This window comes from Anabas testudineus, chromosome 15 (genome assembly GCF_900324465.2).
Source record: "Anabas testudineus chromosome 15, fAnaTes1.2, whole genome shotgun sequence".
Classification (NCBI taxonomy): Eukaryota; Metazoa; Chordata; class Actinopteri; order Anabantiformes; family Anabantidae; genus Anabas; species Anabas testudineus.
The window spans coordinates 6,232,658-6,245,094 of record NC_046624.1 but is presented as its reverse complement, the minus strand read 5'-3'; the positions used below and the strand labels follow the sequence as shown (position 1 = coordinate 6,245,094).

The following is a 12,437-nucleotide window of genomic DNA, read 5'->3' as shown; positions in this document are numbered from 1 at the left end:
TAAAGGATAAAAATAATGTAGTTACAGTTCAAGAATACAAGGTTTTAAAAACACATTTATTGGTGAACCTCAGTGGCCTATACGGAAGAGCAGTTTTTGAGAATACTGTGGCAACAGACCTTCCTTATAGCGTCATTCCCCACAAGTATTTTACCATCACATCTAAAGGTGATGTCTATGGCATCTGTACAACATTCTGAAAACAAAGGTTTGATCAATGACAGATTCCCAGCTTTTTGAGTAGAAATGATGCCTTCACCCAACACAATTTAGGTTTCTGGGTTGAAGAAGACATACTTCCCCATTTTAGTCTGGTTGCATTGTTGGATTGTGCAGATAGTTAACCTCATTCTCTATTTGCTACAGAGTTTAGAGCGAGGGTCACCAAAAGCGCAAAACAAGGAAGATTAGAAAGTAGAGAGGAAAATTGGAAAGGAAGAAGGGATGAGTGGGGCGAGCTCTGCTTGTGCCTGCTGGACGATTACCACCAGGGATTAAACAAAACTATTCCTTTCCAACAAATACAACTGAGAGGGGGAACAGAAAAGCAAGAAATTGACTAAATCTTGCCAATCAGATGTACATGGAAGATTCTGTCTCTTATGCTTCACTATGGATTCAGTCCCATTCAACACACTGATTTAAAATCCCCTTCAGTGAATACTGTATCTCTGCAGGCTTGTACCCACTGCTTTTACTATAAGCTCAAATAGTGCTTCCATACAAGCAGCGCAGAGACTGAACCTCAAATCGTGGCTTTATCGGGCCAGCGCTCGCCAGTCCACTACATCCACTTAATTCCACTTGTTAGCGCAGACAGACACCGAAGCCCATTTAATACCACATCAGGTCCAGCCCCTGGGGATGCATTGATTAAAGCTTTACTATGGGGCACCGTTACCATGGCAATACTCATGCTTTTAACAGATAGGTCATTACCGTGGGCTCAGGGGAAGATTGGCAGGAGTCTATATTAAAGATATCCTAAAAGAAAGCAGCTCAGGGACTTATTACCGCCATTAGATAAAGGCTCACCGAAAAGCAAACAAGGTGCACTGTGGGAGGGGAAAGTCCACGAGGTTTACTTACCTGCTGTCGGTTGTTGGGTGTGTAGGGAAGCATGGTAGACACGTGAAACATCAGTTCGTAGTCCTTATAGGTGGTGTAGAGGGAGTGTGTGCCTGTGGAGTCAGCTGTAGCAAAGAACAAGGCAGTCAAGGTCTCGTCTGTAAAGGCCACTGTATTAGTGCAATGATGTAATTGAGTAGAAAGCAAGATTAAAGATATATAGGCTTAAGAAATCTGAACTCAGCAGGAAGTGTGTGGGCTTGCAGTAGATGAATGTTTAGCTTGGTGTGTTTTATCTTACTCTTGTTGTCCAGCTGAGCTCTGTACTTAGTGAAGCCTTTCAGGCGCACCCTCTGGCCGAGCAGATCTAAGAACTCCTCCAATGCTGGTCCAGCACTCTCGTTGTTGTACATCTCTTCTTCTGTGCTCTGGCCCGCCTTGCAGTAAAGCACTCCCACCTTGTGCTGGAAACTTAGCTGGAATAAGGATCATATACAGACACTTCAGTGAGTAAGTATCATTTCCTGACGCTGATAGGTATCACACACCACCCTCATACATGGTGCACATTATGCACTCACAGCATATGAGTGCCCCCTTTCCATCATGTCACAGCTAATGCGAAGGCCTTCATAACCTTTCTAGGAGAGAGCTGAAATCCCCTTTTGTGAAGCCAGGCTAAGAACTCTCAGAAGCTCTGAGCAGAACATAAATCAAGCCAAGCTATTAGCTGCTATTTAACAGCACTACTTAAGAGTGCTGGAGCAACAAGGGAAAAAATTACATACAGCAGAATAGCTTGAGTTTATGGCAAAAAACTATATGGGCTGCAAGCAATAACATTTTAATGTTTTGTAAAAAGGAAGATGGCTTTCTTAAGCAATACTTTTGTTTGTTTAAGTCCTCAGTGTAGCAGTGAAAGACTAGTAAGTGGCAGTGAATAACAATATTGATCTTGGACATGCCACTAATAGCATTCACTGTTTAACAAAGAGTGGCTCAATAAGATGTGTGACTTATTCACAAAAAAGAGAATTCATAGACACAGACAAGCCAGACAAATTTCACAGGTTTTAACTGAAAGCAGAAACACTATCTGGAAATGACAGGTCTGACATGAACTTTCTGCATGAGAAGACAGAAATAAAACATCCAGAGTGGATATTCTTGCACTGTGGGTGCGAGAGCCCTTTCTACCAACATAAATCTTTTATGGCTTACAGCTTCCGGATGCCAGCCAAGAAAGACAGTCAAAGCAGAATGTTTTTGTGGCACCTGTTGTCCAATATTCACAGCTGAGGACAGCACCTAGAGCTTGACCGGAGGTCAGTGTGTCAATACAGCAAGATGAAAAGGTTTCTCTCAATGTGAAAGCCAACAAATGATAAATATACACTGAAACAATTTGAAATCGTCTTTTTTCTCCATTACAGGTTATCAGTTCATGGTGTGCCCCTGACACTGTTGTCATGGTGACTTCCTCTATCAGGCACCGTGCTCTGCACTAAAAAAGCACCTGCGGTGACGGAAAGCTATTATACCATCAAACCCTGTGGAAATGGCATGATGTGCAATGATGTGGTCCTCTATTTTTTATCCTGCATTATATGGGCTCACTTAACCCCCTGTTACTCTTAACAGACTGGCCGATGGCAAGGCCAATCACATTGCCCTTTAGTGTGAATTTGACACTGCCTGGAATGTGCAAACACATCAGGACATAACACAGATGAGTAAGGGTCCTGAGGAGAAGCTGAGTTGTGTAACTGTCTTTGTTTTTCTTTTGCTTCCGATAAGCTAGAGTAGTTACTTCTAAAAACGACATTACGTGATTAGCTAAAATAATCCACTGGCTGGAAAACAGTCATTTTCTCTCTCTTTATCTTTCTTTTCCTGTGGTCCAGTGCTAAGAGGTGCTGAAAATTGTTTGCCTTGCTCATTCTCAAAAAAAAAAAAAAGGGAAAAAACAGCAAAGATGGAAAGATCCTTAATGAGTAAAGAGAGAAATGAGGACAACGTTCCCCCTGGAGAATGCACCTGAGGGATACAGCAGCAGTAACACAACATCTCTGTGACATCTGTCTGCACTGCAATGTCCTGATGCAGCAGTAATGCAAAATATGGTTGCCAAAATCAACATGCACCATCACACACCACTTATTGCTGTTTTTGGGTATTAGTACTCGTGCACACAGCAACGACAACTAAAAAGACCAATGGAAAGTGGGAAAACCAAGTTCATCAGACAGTATAGTTTGACGTGGAATAAAACATCTAAACCTGAACCACTGCTATTTCAATGTGGGCTTCAAGAGTGATTTATGAATCTGTAAAGGAGTTTTAACTGTTTGGTTGTGCAGGTACAAAACTTAAAAAAGCCATGCTGCTAGTCCTTAGCTTCAGAACACCCAAACTAAAATGTCTTTCTAGGTTAGGAAAATGGGTCATTTGTTTAGCATTATTGCAATAGAAAGATTAGTAGCCGTTCTCTGAAGTCCTTGATGTTGTCTTTACTTTCTTCAAACACTATTATGAATGGTAATAACACCAGCACGCTATCCTTTATCTTGTTCTGCTCCTGGATGTTATTATCAGCAATTATAAATTCAAGCCGAAAACGACATTTTTAATTTGGAAACTAATGCAGCTGATAAACTTTCCATTACAACAATAACTCTGTCATTTTCCAGATTTTATACTTTAGATGGAAACAGCAGATACACATTTTACATCAACAGCTATCTAAGAAAATGTATCAATTGTGATTTCTACCACAATCACATCTCCAAATCTAATTAACTGCTAAATGCTTTTTCCAGCCCATCTGCACACAGTCAGTTCACTGTGATCAACAATGTGATCTAAAATATATTCGCATATGCTCTGTTCTCCTCTTACAGCCCATGTACAGAACTGCTTTCAGGATATTGTTTCTGCAGAACTGTTGGAAACTGAGGAAACTGTGAAGGCTGTCTTGCTCCAGGACACTCTCACTCAGCAGGCATGCCTTTTGTTTAAAGCAAAGAAGACCTTTCATACACATACTCAGATACAAAAAACAGAAGACTAGATAAAGCATTGTACATGTGGTTAAAGAAAATGATGCTCTCAAATAAACAAAAACAGGTCTGACAGGTTTCTTAACTCAGTTCTTTCTGTTTATTATTAGCTTCCTCATTACAGGGGTGATGAAAGTCCAGCTTAGTTAAAAAGTAGATTATTGGGTGCCTGACATTTTAACATTTGCACAGCAAGCATAACATTAATGATTAAAACAGGAGTGCACAAAAATAACGATGTCCAAATATAAAACTGGCCTGCACTTGGTGTTTGGTTTGAGGTCTGTGAGGACAACTTCCAGATGGAAGAGCTTTAAGCCCCACTTATTATGGCCTCTCATCCTGAAAGTAGTGTCGTACATTAGTTAAATGCATTTCCCCCCCCTTATGTGTCAGCTTGTCTGTCTGTATCTGCAGATAGCCCCTCATAGCAAGTGCATGGGGAGTTGTACATCAGGTGAACAAAGTCACGTATTGGGACCTTGAGATCCGAAAGAAATAACATCCTTGAGCACTTACTTAAAAAGTGACTTTACGATAATTGGAGACACAAAGTGTGTCATTACCTTAAGTGCATTTAACTTGTTTTGGAGAGGACACTACACTGCTCTTGTTTATGTGTGAAACAAAATCTTAATATACAAGAAGGACATGGCTGACACTTTCTATTATAAGAGCCTTTCCCCTGTCAATTAGAAGAACGGGCTCATGCTAACGAATGTAATTACACTAATAAGCAGTCATTCTCAGATAGTAAAACAAAAAGTACAGCACTAGCTAATCCCCTCATGCTCCTTTCCAGCTTGCGCTTTCATTAGATGAGAAATTAAAGACCTTAAGATCATACAATGAATCCATCTCTGACACCTGTGAATATAGAGAGCCCATATCACTAATAGCCATTTCACTCAAAAAGAGATAATGCAGGATGACATCCTCTACCATCCAGGCAGAATATTAAATCACCTACTCTAAGATGAACTAAGTTGTCAAAAGTGAGTAATTTCAGCTTGTGTCCTATCAGCGGACAGAGTGCGTCAAAGTAGTCGATGCTGGCTGCAGAGAGTGTGGGATTCATATTGATTCTACTTAAGTGTGATATTGGCTGTCTTATGCCTCCACCTGGGAGGCTGTATTCATCTATAATAAGCAGCCCACATATCGGACAAAGGTTCCCGCTATCAGACATTAATCCCTCCCCAGTTTACTTCTATAGCTGATACAAATATCAGAAAGACAGACAGATATATCTAATATAAATATAATATAAATACAGTTCTCCATTACTTTCATCCAAAATATTATTCAGCATACTGAGATCAGTAGAAATATGTTTGGAGTGGGGAGTGTTTTTTGCTTTTAACAGGAAATCACCACATTCTGCCAAGTTATGATATTGCACATAATAATCAACATGAACATTGAGAAATGACCACACCACGATGTACTCACCCCCTGCTCATCCAACTTGAGGAGCTGCTCTGGGACTTTAGGGGAATTGATAGCCTGCCTCAGACACTGGATATTAAGCTCGGGGATGACGTATTCGAGCACTTCTTTGAGTGGCAGGCCGCGAGCTGTCCCATGTCTTGCAGTGGATGGAATGGCATCTTCCAGGATGGCTCCACGGAGTGTGGTCAGCTGTCATTAGAGAAAATTGTCATCCACTTAATTAAATCAACTGATGGTTGTGTGCCTCATGATGCCCCAATGGCCCCTTGTACAATGTGTTATGTCTGGGTATGTTCTCATATACATGTCTAATTTATCTGTGGACAAGTGATTTAATTTAATCTGCCAAAATCTGGAAATGCAAACCAGGCTGACATGCTGGCTGTTGTGTCAGCCAGTGATAATATCCTTTTATGTTGTGCCTTATGATCCAGGGCAATTACTCCAGTGGAAGGCATTAGGATCCCAGATTCTAAATAATTAAGATAGGCTAACTGAGCACAAGATGTTAAGTGGTATTTTACTGTTACGAACATTAATGTGCCCGTAACCATTAACCCAAACAGCTTTAAAACACCCACTCTTTAAGCCAGTAGTGTTGTTAGCAACACCAGATACATTTATGCCCATAACTCCTTTTTCCATCAGCTCAGCCTGTGGAAACGAATGTCAGCAGTCAATAGCTGTCCGACAGCGAGGCTTTTCCTGAAAGCAGGTTACCTAACGGACTCAGAGTGGAAGGCATAGTGGGCCAGGGAGGCAGCAAAAGCTCAGTCTAACTGGTGGAAGTATGTGCAAATAAACGCTCCAGTGGTTGGGGAGTTACAATATTGTCTGCGTGCTACTTGCAGGACTACCATGACCCAGATACATTGTTTTATCGCGGGAGTGGTGCTTTAAACCACAAATGGTGCTGGATATCAGTGACATTTCGCTGCCTTACGCATCTGTTGCACCTGAATTATTCAGTGGGTGAGACCACCAAGCATCAATCACTGAGATCTTTCTGTACCACCAGGGACCATGAGACCATGCATCTCAGTTTGTGGATTATTCGTGTTGCGTGTGCATGTGTATGCACATGTGTGCGCACATGGGGGTGAGCGAGGGGCTATCACACCAATTCTGACTGCACCACTGTTTGCGTGACTGGTCAACTGAGTCACAACTTGCTCAGAATCACTGGACACATTAAGGTGCTAGGAGCAGATTTAGGAACAGAGAGCAGTGAGAGGCCTCCCTCTGTTTTTAGGGGTACTGAAGCATCGCCACACTCTTGTACCGCTTGACTGAGCCCTGAGCCAAGTGACCCATGCCTTGCTGAACGCAATGAACGAGAAATATGACAAATATCCTTTTAAAGCATGTTTAAGCTACTGAACACAGCCTTAACAAGGTGATGGAAATCACGCAGCTTTCTCTCACCATGCATTTATATAAGTTCTGTGCTAAGATATAGTGTAAAAGAAGTGTACACGATTACCTGGCTGGTTCTGAAGGTGACCCGATAGTTGTACTGCATTCCATCTTTCTCCTTCCCATCATCCAACCTCTCCCTGCGAATGCTGACTGCCACAGGTCCCAGATTTTCATCTACTCCAAAATAGTTCAGATGCTCTGATGTAACAAGTAAAAAAAACAAACACAAATAAACACACTTCAAAAGACACTTAAAGTTGTGGAAATTGATTTTGTGTGTGCACACACAACAATTTGAGAATTATTTATTCAAAGTATAAATTGAAGTTTTTGGTATCAATTTATACAACTGAGTCTACATACTTATCAATCATCCACAAATTGTTTGTGGACGAGTCTTGACCAAGTTGTGACACTGACTACAGAGAGAAGTAGGTGCCCAGTGGAGATTTGAAATTGATTCACTTGGCTGGGTCGTGGTAAATAAAAAAAATAAAAAAATTCAACACTGCAAAGTTTGACCCTCTGTGACTCTTCACTGACCCAGATACAGGAACATGTTGATCAAAATAAAATTCCAGATACAGACAATGTTTTTATGTTCAGTATTAAAGATAGATTTGGTGCTTTTGTCAGACAGTCTAAATCAAAGTATGAAACAACTTCCATTTTGAAATGATGTATTTAAAGACACCCACACATGTATATAATACAGACACCCAGAACTACAATAGAACACTTAGTAAGTTAAATAAATTTAAAAAAAGCTTTTGACACTGTAGCCAAGCTAGGAAGAAAATATGGAGTAAGCAGACAAGACAACATTTCCTGGTTACATATAAACCCAGGACAAATAGTTAAATATGCCTTAAACCACAAAGCCACCAGGACGGCCCTTGTGGTTTTGGTCAGGACCTATTTGTAGCTTTTAGTAGAACAGAAGCAGAAGAATTTTTAAGAGTTTGTGGACAGAAAAAAACATGGACTTCTGTATATGGTTTGTTGGTTAAAACTTATTTCATTCAGAATTTCTTTTTGTAGCAGGCCTGTTGATGATAATGGTGAGTTGGTCCATCTGTCAGTCAGTTCAGTCAACAACAAAGTTCTGTCTGTGTGTTTAGTTTCAAATTTGGCACCTGTAGCCATATAGGGTTGGATTTGCACACTAGGTACCTCTAATCCATTATGAGATTAGTAGTTATGATATCTCAAGGACCCCACTGACTGTAGGTCAGAATTTCTCTTTATCCCTTTTGAATTAATTTCTTGGTAGTATTCTTGGCAGTCACGCAGACATTTCTGGGAAACTTGCACTCTTCCTCTGTCTAATGAGAAATGGTTGAAATAATAAGAACCAGTACTAATTCCTGCTTTGACAAAAAAGGTGTTCAATTAGAAATCCATTATAACTGCATTCAATAAGACTCAAAATATATTAAAGAAAATAATTTAAATTGTACAATATAAAAAAATTGTACACAAAAATAAGTTAAACAACATTAGTCTAACAGTGTTTTTTTGTGTTGTGTGTATGTATGTTCAGGAGATGGACAGGAACAGCGTTTTGCACACACACAGCAGCACCTTAAACAAACGACACCTAATCCAGCCTAAAGCTGGAGAGAAATACCTGGGTTTAGCAGACAACAAAAGAAAAACCTCAGCAGGGATTCAAAGCACTGAAAGCCCAAAGAGATTTCTGCAGATGTTTGGGCATTACATCTATGCCACTTAGAAAATGCAGTGAAAATATAAATAAATGTTGGTTCCTGTCACAGTGGCATAAACCATTGTGGCAAAGTGCATCTCAGCATGAATAATAGCAGTACACGGGCAATATGGGGTTAAACATCTAAGGAATGCATGGCTTGTCAGGGACAGTGGACTGAGGGTAAATGCTCTGTGAGGCATAAGGTTAAATGGTGGTAGGAAGGCCATCTATTTGAATGGAACAATTTGGCATCTGAATACTAACAGCACAGTGAGAGAGACTGTGTTCACTGTAGGGGATTTTTTTTGTCAATACATTTCTGCAGTGCCTCACTGGTGCTCATCACTTGTTCTTGACAATTTGCCAAAGGTTGCAAAAGGGATGACTTTGATTGTAATGACAAATAGTGCCTCCTTTCCTGTTCTTGTCACCTAACTTTAAGGAAATTTCCTGGAAATCTTTAAAAGTCCTACACTGCATGTGAACGACCTGTATGTCACAAGGCATGGCCCGTGGGTGTGCATGAAGCATTCTGTCCATTAGGGCAGCCTGGAAAGAAACACTCTCACTGGTAAAGGAAGGAGGGCTTTAGAAAATCAATAGGATCAATATTCCACACAGGTTGAGAAAAGCTTGCCCTAAAGTGGTAACATGCGGTCATATTTGTGTGAATGTGTCCGCAAGTATGTGCCTGTTTTTCTGTTTGCAGTGAGGCAGGGGTGACGACAGACTTGTCTCTCCAATACAACACTTCATGAAAAAAAGGGCAAGGGCTAAGTCCACATGCGGCAAAAAATGCATCTTCTGTAAAGGTTATAACATCAAAACTAAACTGACAGCAACCCAGGGCATTTCAATTATACATTGACCTGCATTGCCAAAGAAAGAGGTTAAATACATAATGCAACTACACCAGTTTTGCAATGAGTACTGTAGTGAGTGAAGAAACATTTCACAGTCAAGATTGTTGGAATAACCTCCGTGGTACGTTCAAATGCACTGTAAGTAGAGTAGAGTAGATCTGTAATGGTCTCATTAACCTTGAATGGAGACATCAAGCCTCGAGTGAGCTCACACACTGCCGCACTGAGGAATATTGTAATATCTTTTGAAGAAGTTCAGGCATCTCTGAGTGTAAAAGGTGAAGCAACTGTTTTCTTGGGGAGCTTAAAAATGGGTAACTCAATCTGCTGAGAGAAGCGGGTGCAGGCGCACAGACAGTGGGAAAACAGATATGGATAATATACTGATGGGTCAGGGTCAGCATTGCATCACTAGTGTCAGTCACATAAGTGTTTTAATGAGAGGAACTGGGACCTTGGTGTGGTTTTGCTGACCCTAAAATTTCATTCGACAGCTGCAATACACCCCCGCGCTCACCTCTCTTTTCTCACATGACTAATCACAGCTTCTCTGCAGGGTTCAGGGCAATATCACAGGGAGGACATGACCGCTCCTCTGCCGAGGAAGTGAAACACACACCCTCACACCCAACACAAGCTTGCTATTGTTCTGAACCTCATTTCATCTGGTCCTACAAAAATAACTGTGCCGTCGAGACATCTGACCCTATGTGCGGAGGCTGTTACCCTTGGAACCCTCTCTCACATTTTGCATCTTGTTTCAAGAAAATGGATTTAGCTAGGAAAGTCGAATAATCCTAAAAAATGAGTCAGTCAGACCCTCCTGTATCATCACTGTATATATCTCAATAAACACAAATTACACACATTACACAGGGATTCCTTACCTCTCCCATAGAAGTATTTGTGGTAGTAGTACGCTCCAAGGTCAATGTGCTCAATGATATAGCGTTTGACCTTCTCCCTGTGGATTGGCTGATTTTCTCTAGGCACCTCCAGTACAGAAACTCCTGCGTTGGTGCAGTGGGAGCTTAAAGATGATTCAAAAGAACAGCTCTCTGACACACCACTGTAGTTGGCACTGTTGACTCTGGAGAGGGAGATCTTCCTTTCACCCTCACCACCAATCTCATTGCGAAAGTGCGGGCAGCTCAGTGCTAAGTTGTTACTCTTCCCGTCACCCTCATCAACGTCAAGGTTCTCCTTTGGGTTCAAGTCTTCCCTGCTGCCTAGTGGAGACTCAAACAAAGGGACGTTTCCACTGCTACATCCTGCTGCTCCACCATCTGCCCCTGGTCCAGGTCCAGCTCCACCTACAGCCCCCCCAGTAGCTCCAGCCCCAACTCCAGCTGAGGCAGCCGAAGCCCCAGTAGTTGTGTTCTTCCTTTGACTGAGGTTAGCTCTGCTTGCCACTGCCTCGCTGATGTTAAAAAGAACACTCTGAACATCATAGTGGGCAAAGCATTTTTGGAAACTCAGAGGTCGTCGGTCATCCTCTATTGAGAGCCGCAAGGCATCACTCTCACTTTTTATGGTCCGCAATTTCCTGAACAGGGACGTTTCAGAGGACTCTGATTTGAGGCGCCTCATGAAGGACTTCTCTCGTTCCCGGCTATAGAGAAGAGAACTATCTATGTAGTCATAGCCTGGAATGTGGACAATCTCACCCCTTGCAATTTGGGCTGCTGTCTGCAGGCTTGGGGAAAGGGAAGTGTCACAGCGCAACAACTCAGGAAAACCGAGAGGTGGTACACTACGGTGCTCCAGGTTATCCACCCGGTAGCCCCTAAGCATAGTAAAGAAGCCATCCCCACTGAGGCCCTGACGGTCAATGGAGGATGTGCTTCCATATTCACGGTGAAGTGAGGCCCCAGTGTTTGGATTGACTGCGTTCTGGTCCATTATGTCCTCCGAGTCAATGTCACTTATGGTGACATCACTGTTGCTGCGTTGACGGATAGGATGGAGACCCTTCAGTGGGGAGTGGCTGAGTAGGTCACTCAATATGTATTTGTCAGAATAGTCTACCTCTAGACAGACTGTGTCACCTTGCTCAAGTATTTCCACAGTATGTTCCTGCTGGCCATTCTGAAATACTGGTATTACACTCTGATAGTTTGGTGAAGGCCGTCCGTCCCATCCATCTTTTCTTGGTGGCCATTCTGACACCCTGGCCCTGACCCCCATTTTAGGCATGGCTGGTGTACCATTAGTTTTGCCTGCACCATCAGGTTTCCCCTGCATGTTGGAGCCTGGTGGTCCCATGCTACCATTCAGGGCCTTGAGTTTTCTGTTGAATAGCTCCTCTGACTGCATGGCTTTAGAGTATTCTTCTGGGCCTCCCACAATTCCCACAAGGTTTGATTTGTTATCTGTCACAGGGCTCAAAATACTCATATCCTGCTGGCAGACTCCTTGAAGAGCACACTTTCAGGACACTTCTTCATTACATCATGTGATTTGCTGACTGGTGAATGGATGAGGAACCTCTTTCCTGAGTCAATGAAGCAGCCGCCGTCATAACTCACAGAAAGCGGCTGGCATGACGATCAACACGTAGCATTTGGATGTCAAGGACAAGTGTCTGAGCAGTGCTGAGGCACAGCAGAGTGGATCCTCACGGCATGCCACCAATGTAGAACAACAGCTGGAAGTGATGGATCTATGGCAAAGAAGCAAAACACAGAAAGAGTGAGTTGATTAGAACACTGTAATCTAGATACTTTCATTAGTCTTCAAAATGACCCCAAAACATAGCACATTCAGTTCAGTTATAAAAATGATCATACTGCTGACCTACATTGCCTGTACCCAGTTATCTTGTAATAAACTCCTACCAAGAGGTATGTAGAGCTGTATTACTTT

General features: G+C 42.1%; 1 protein-coding gene across 3 annotated transcripts in view; it reads right to left on the bottom strand.

Annotated features, from left to right (window-relative positions):
* Positions 1–12,437, bottom strand: part of LOC113158955 (signal-induced proliferation-associated 1-like protein 2) — a 73,717-nt gene that overhangs the window by 34,195 nt on the left and 27,085 nt on the right. For all 3 annotated transcript variants that reach the window (XM_026355359.1, XM_026355358.1, XM_026355360.1), the window contains 5 exons: positions 10,460–12,234; positions 7,063–7,196; positions 5,580–5,768; positions 1,370–1,544; positions 1,090–1,193 (listed from right to left, as the gene is read on the bottom strand). In XM_026355359.1, the coding sequence (XP_026211144.1) occupies positions 1,090–1,193; positions 1,370–1,544; positions 5,580–5,768; positions 7,063–7,196; positions 10,460–11,969 (2,112 nt within the window). In that variant the 5' untranslated portion in view covers positions 11,970–12,234. The remainder of the gene's footprint in view (positions 1–1,089; positions 1,194–1,369; positions 1,545–5,579; positions 5,769–7,062; positions 7,197–10,459; positions 12,235–12,437) is intronic.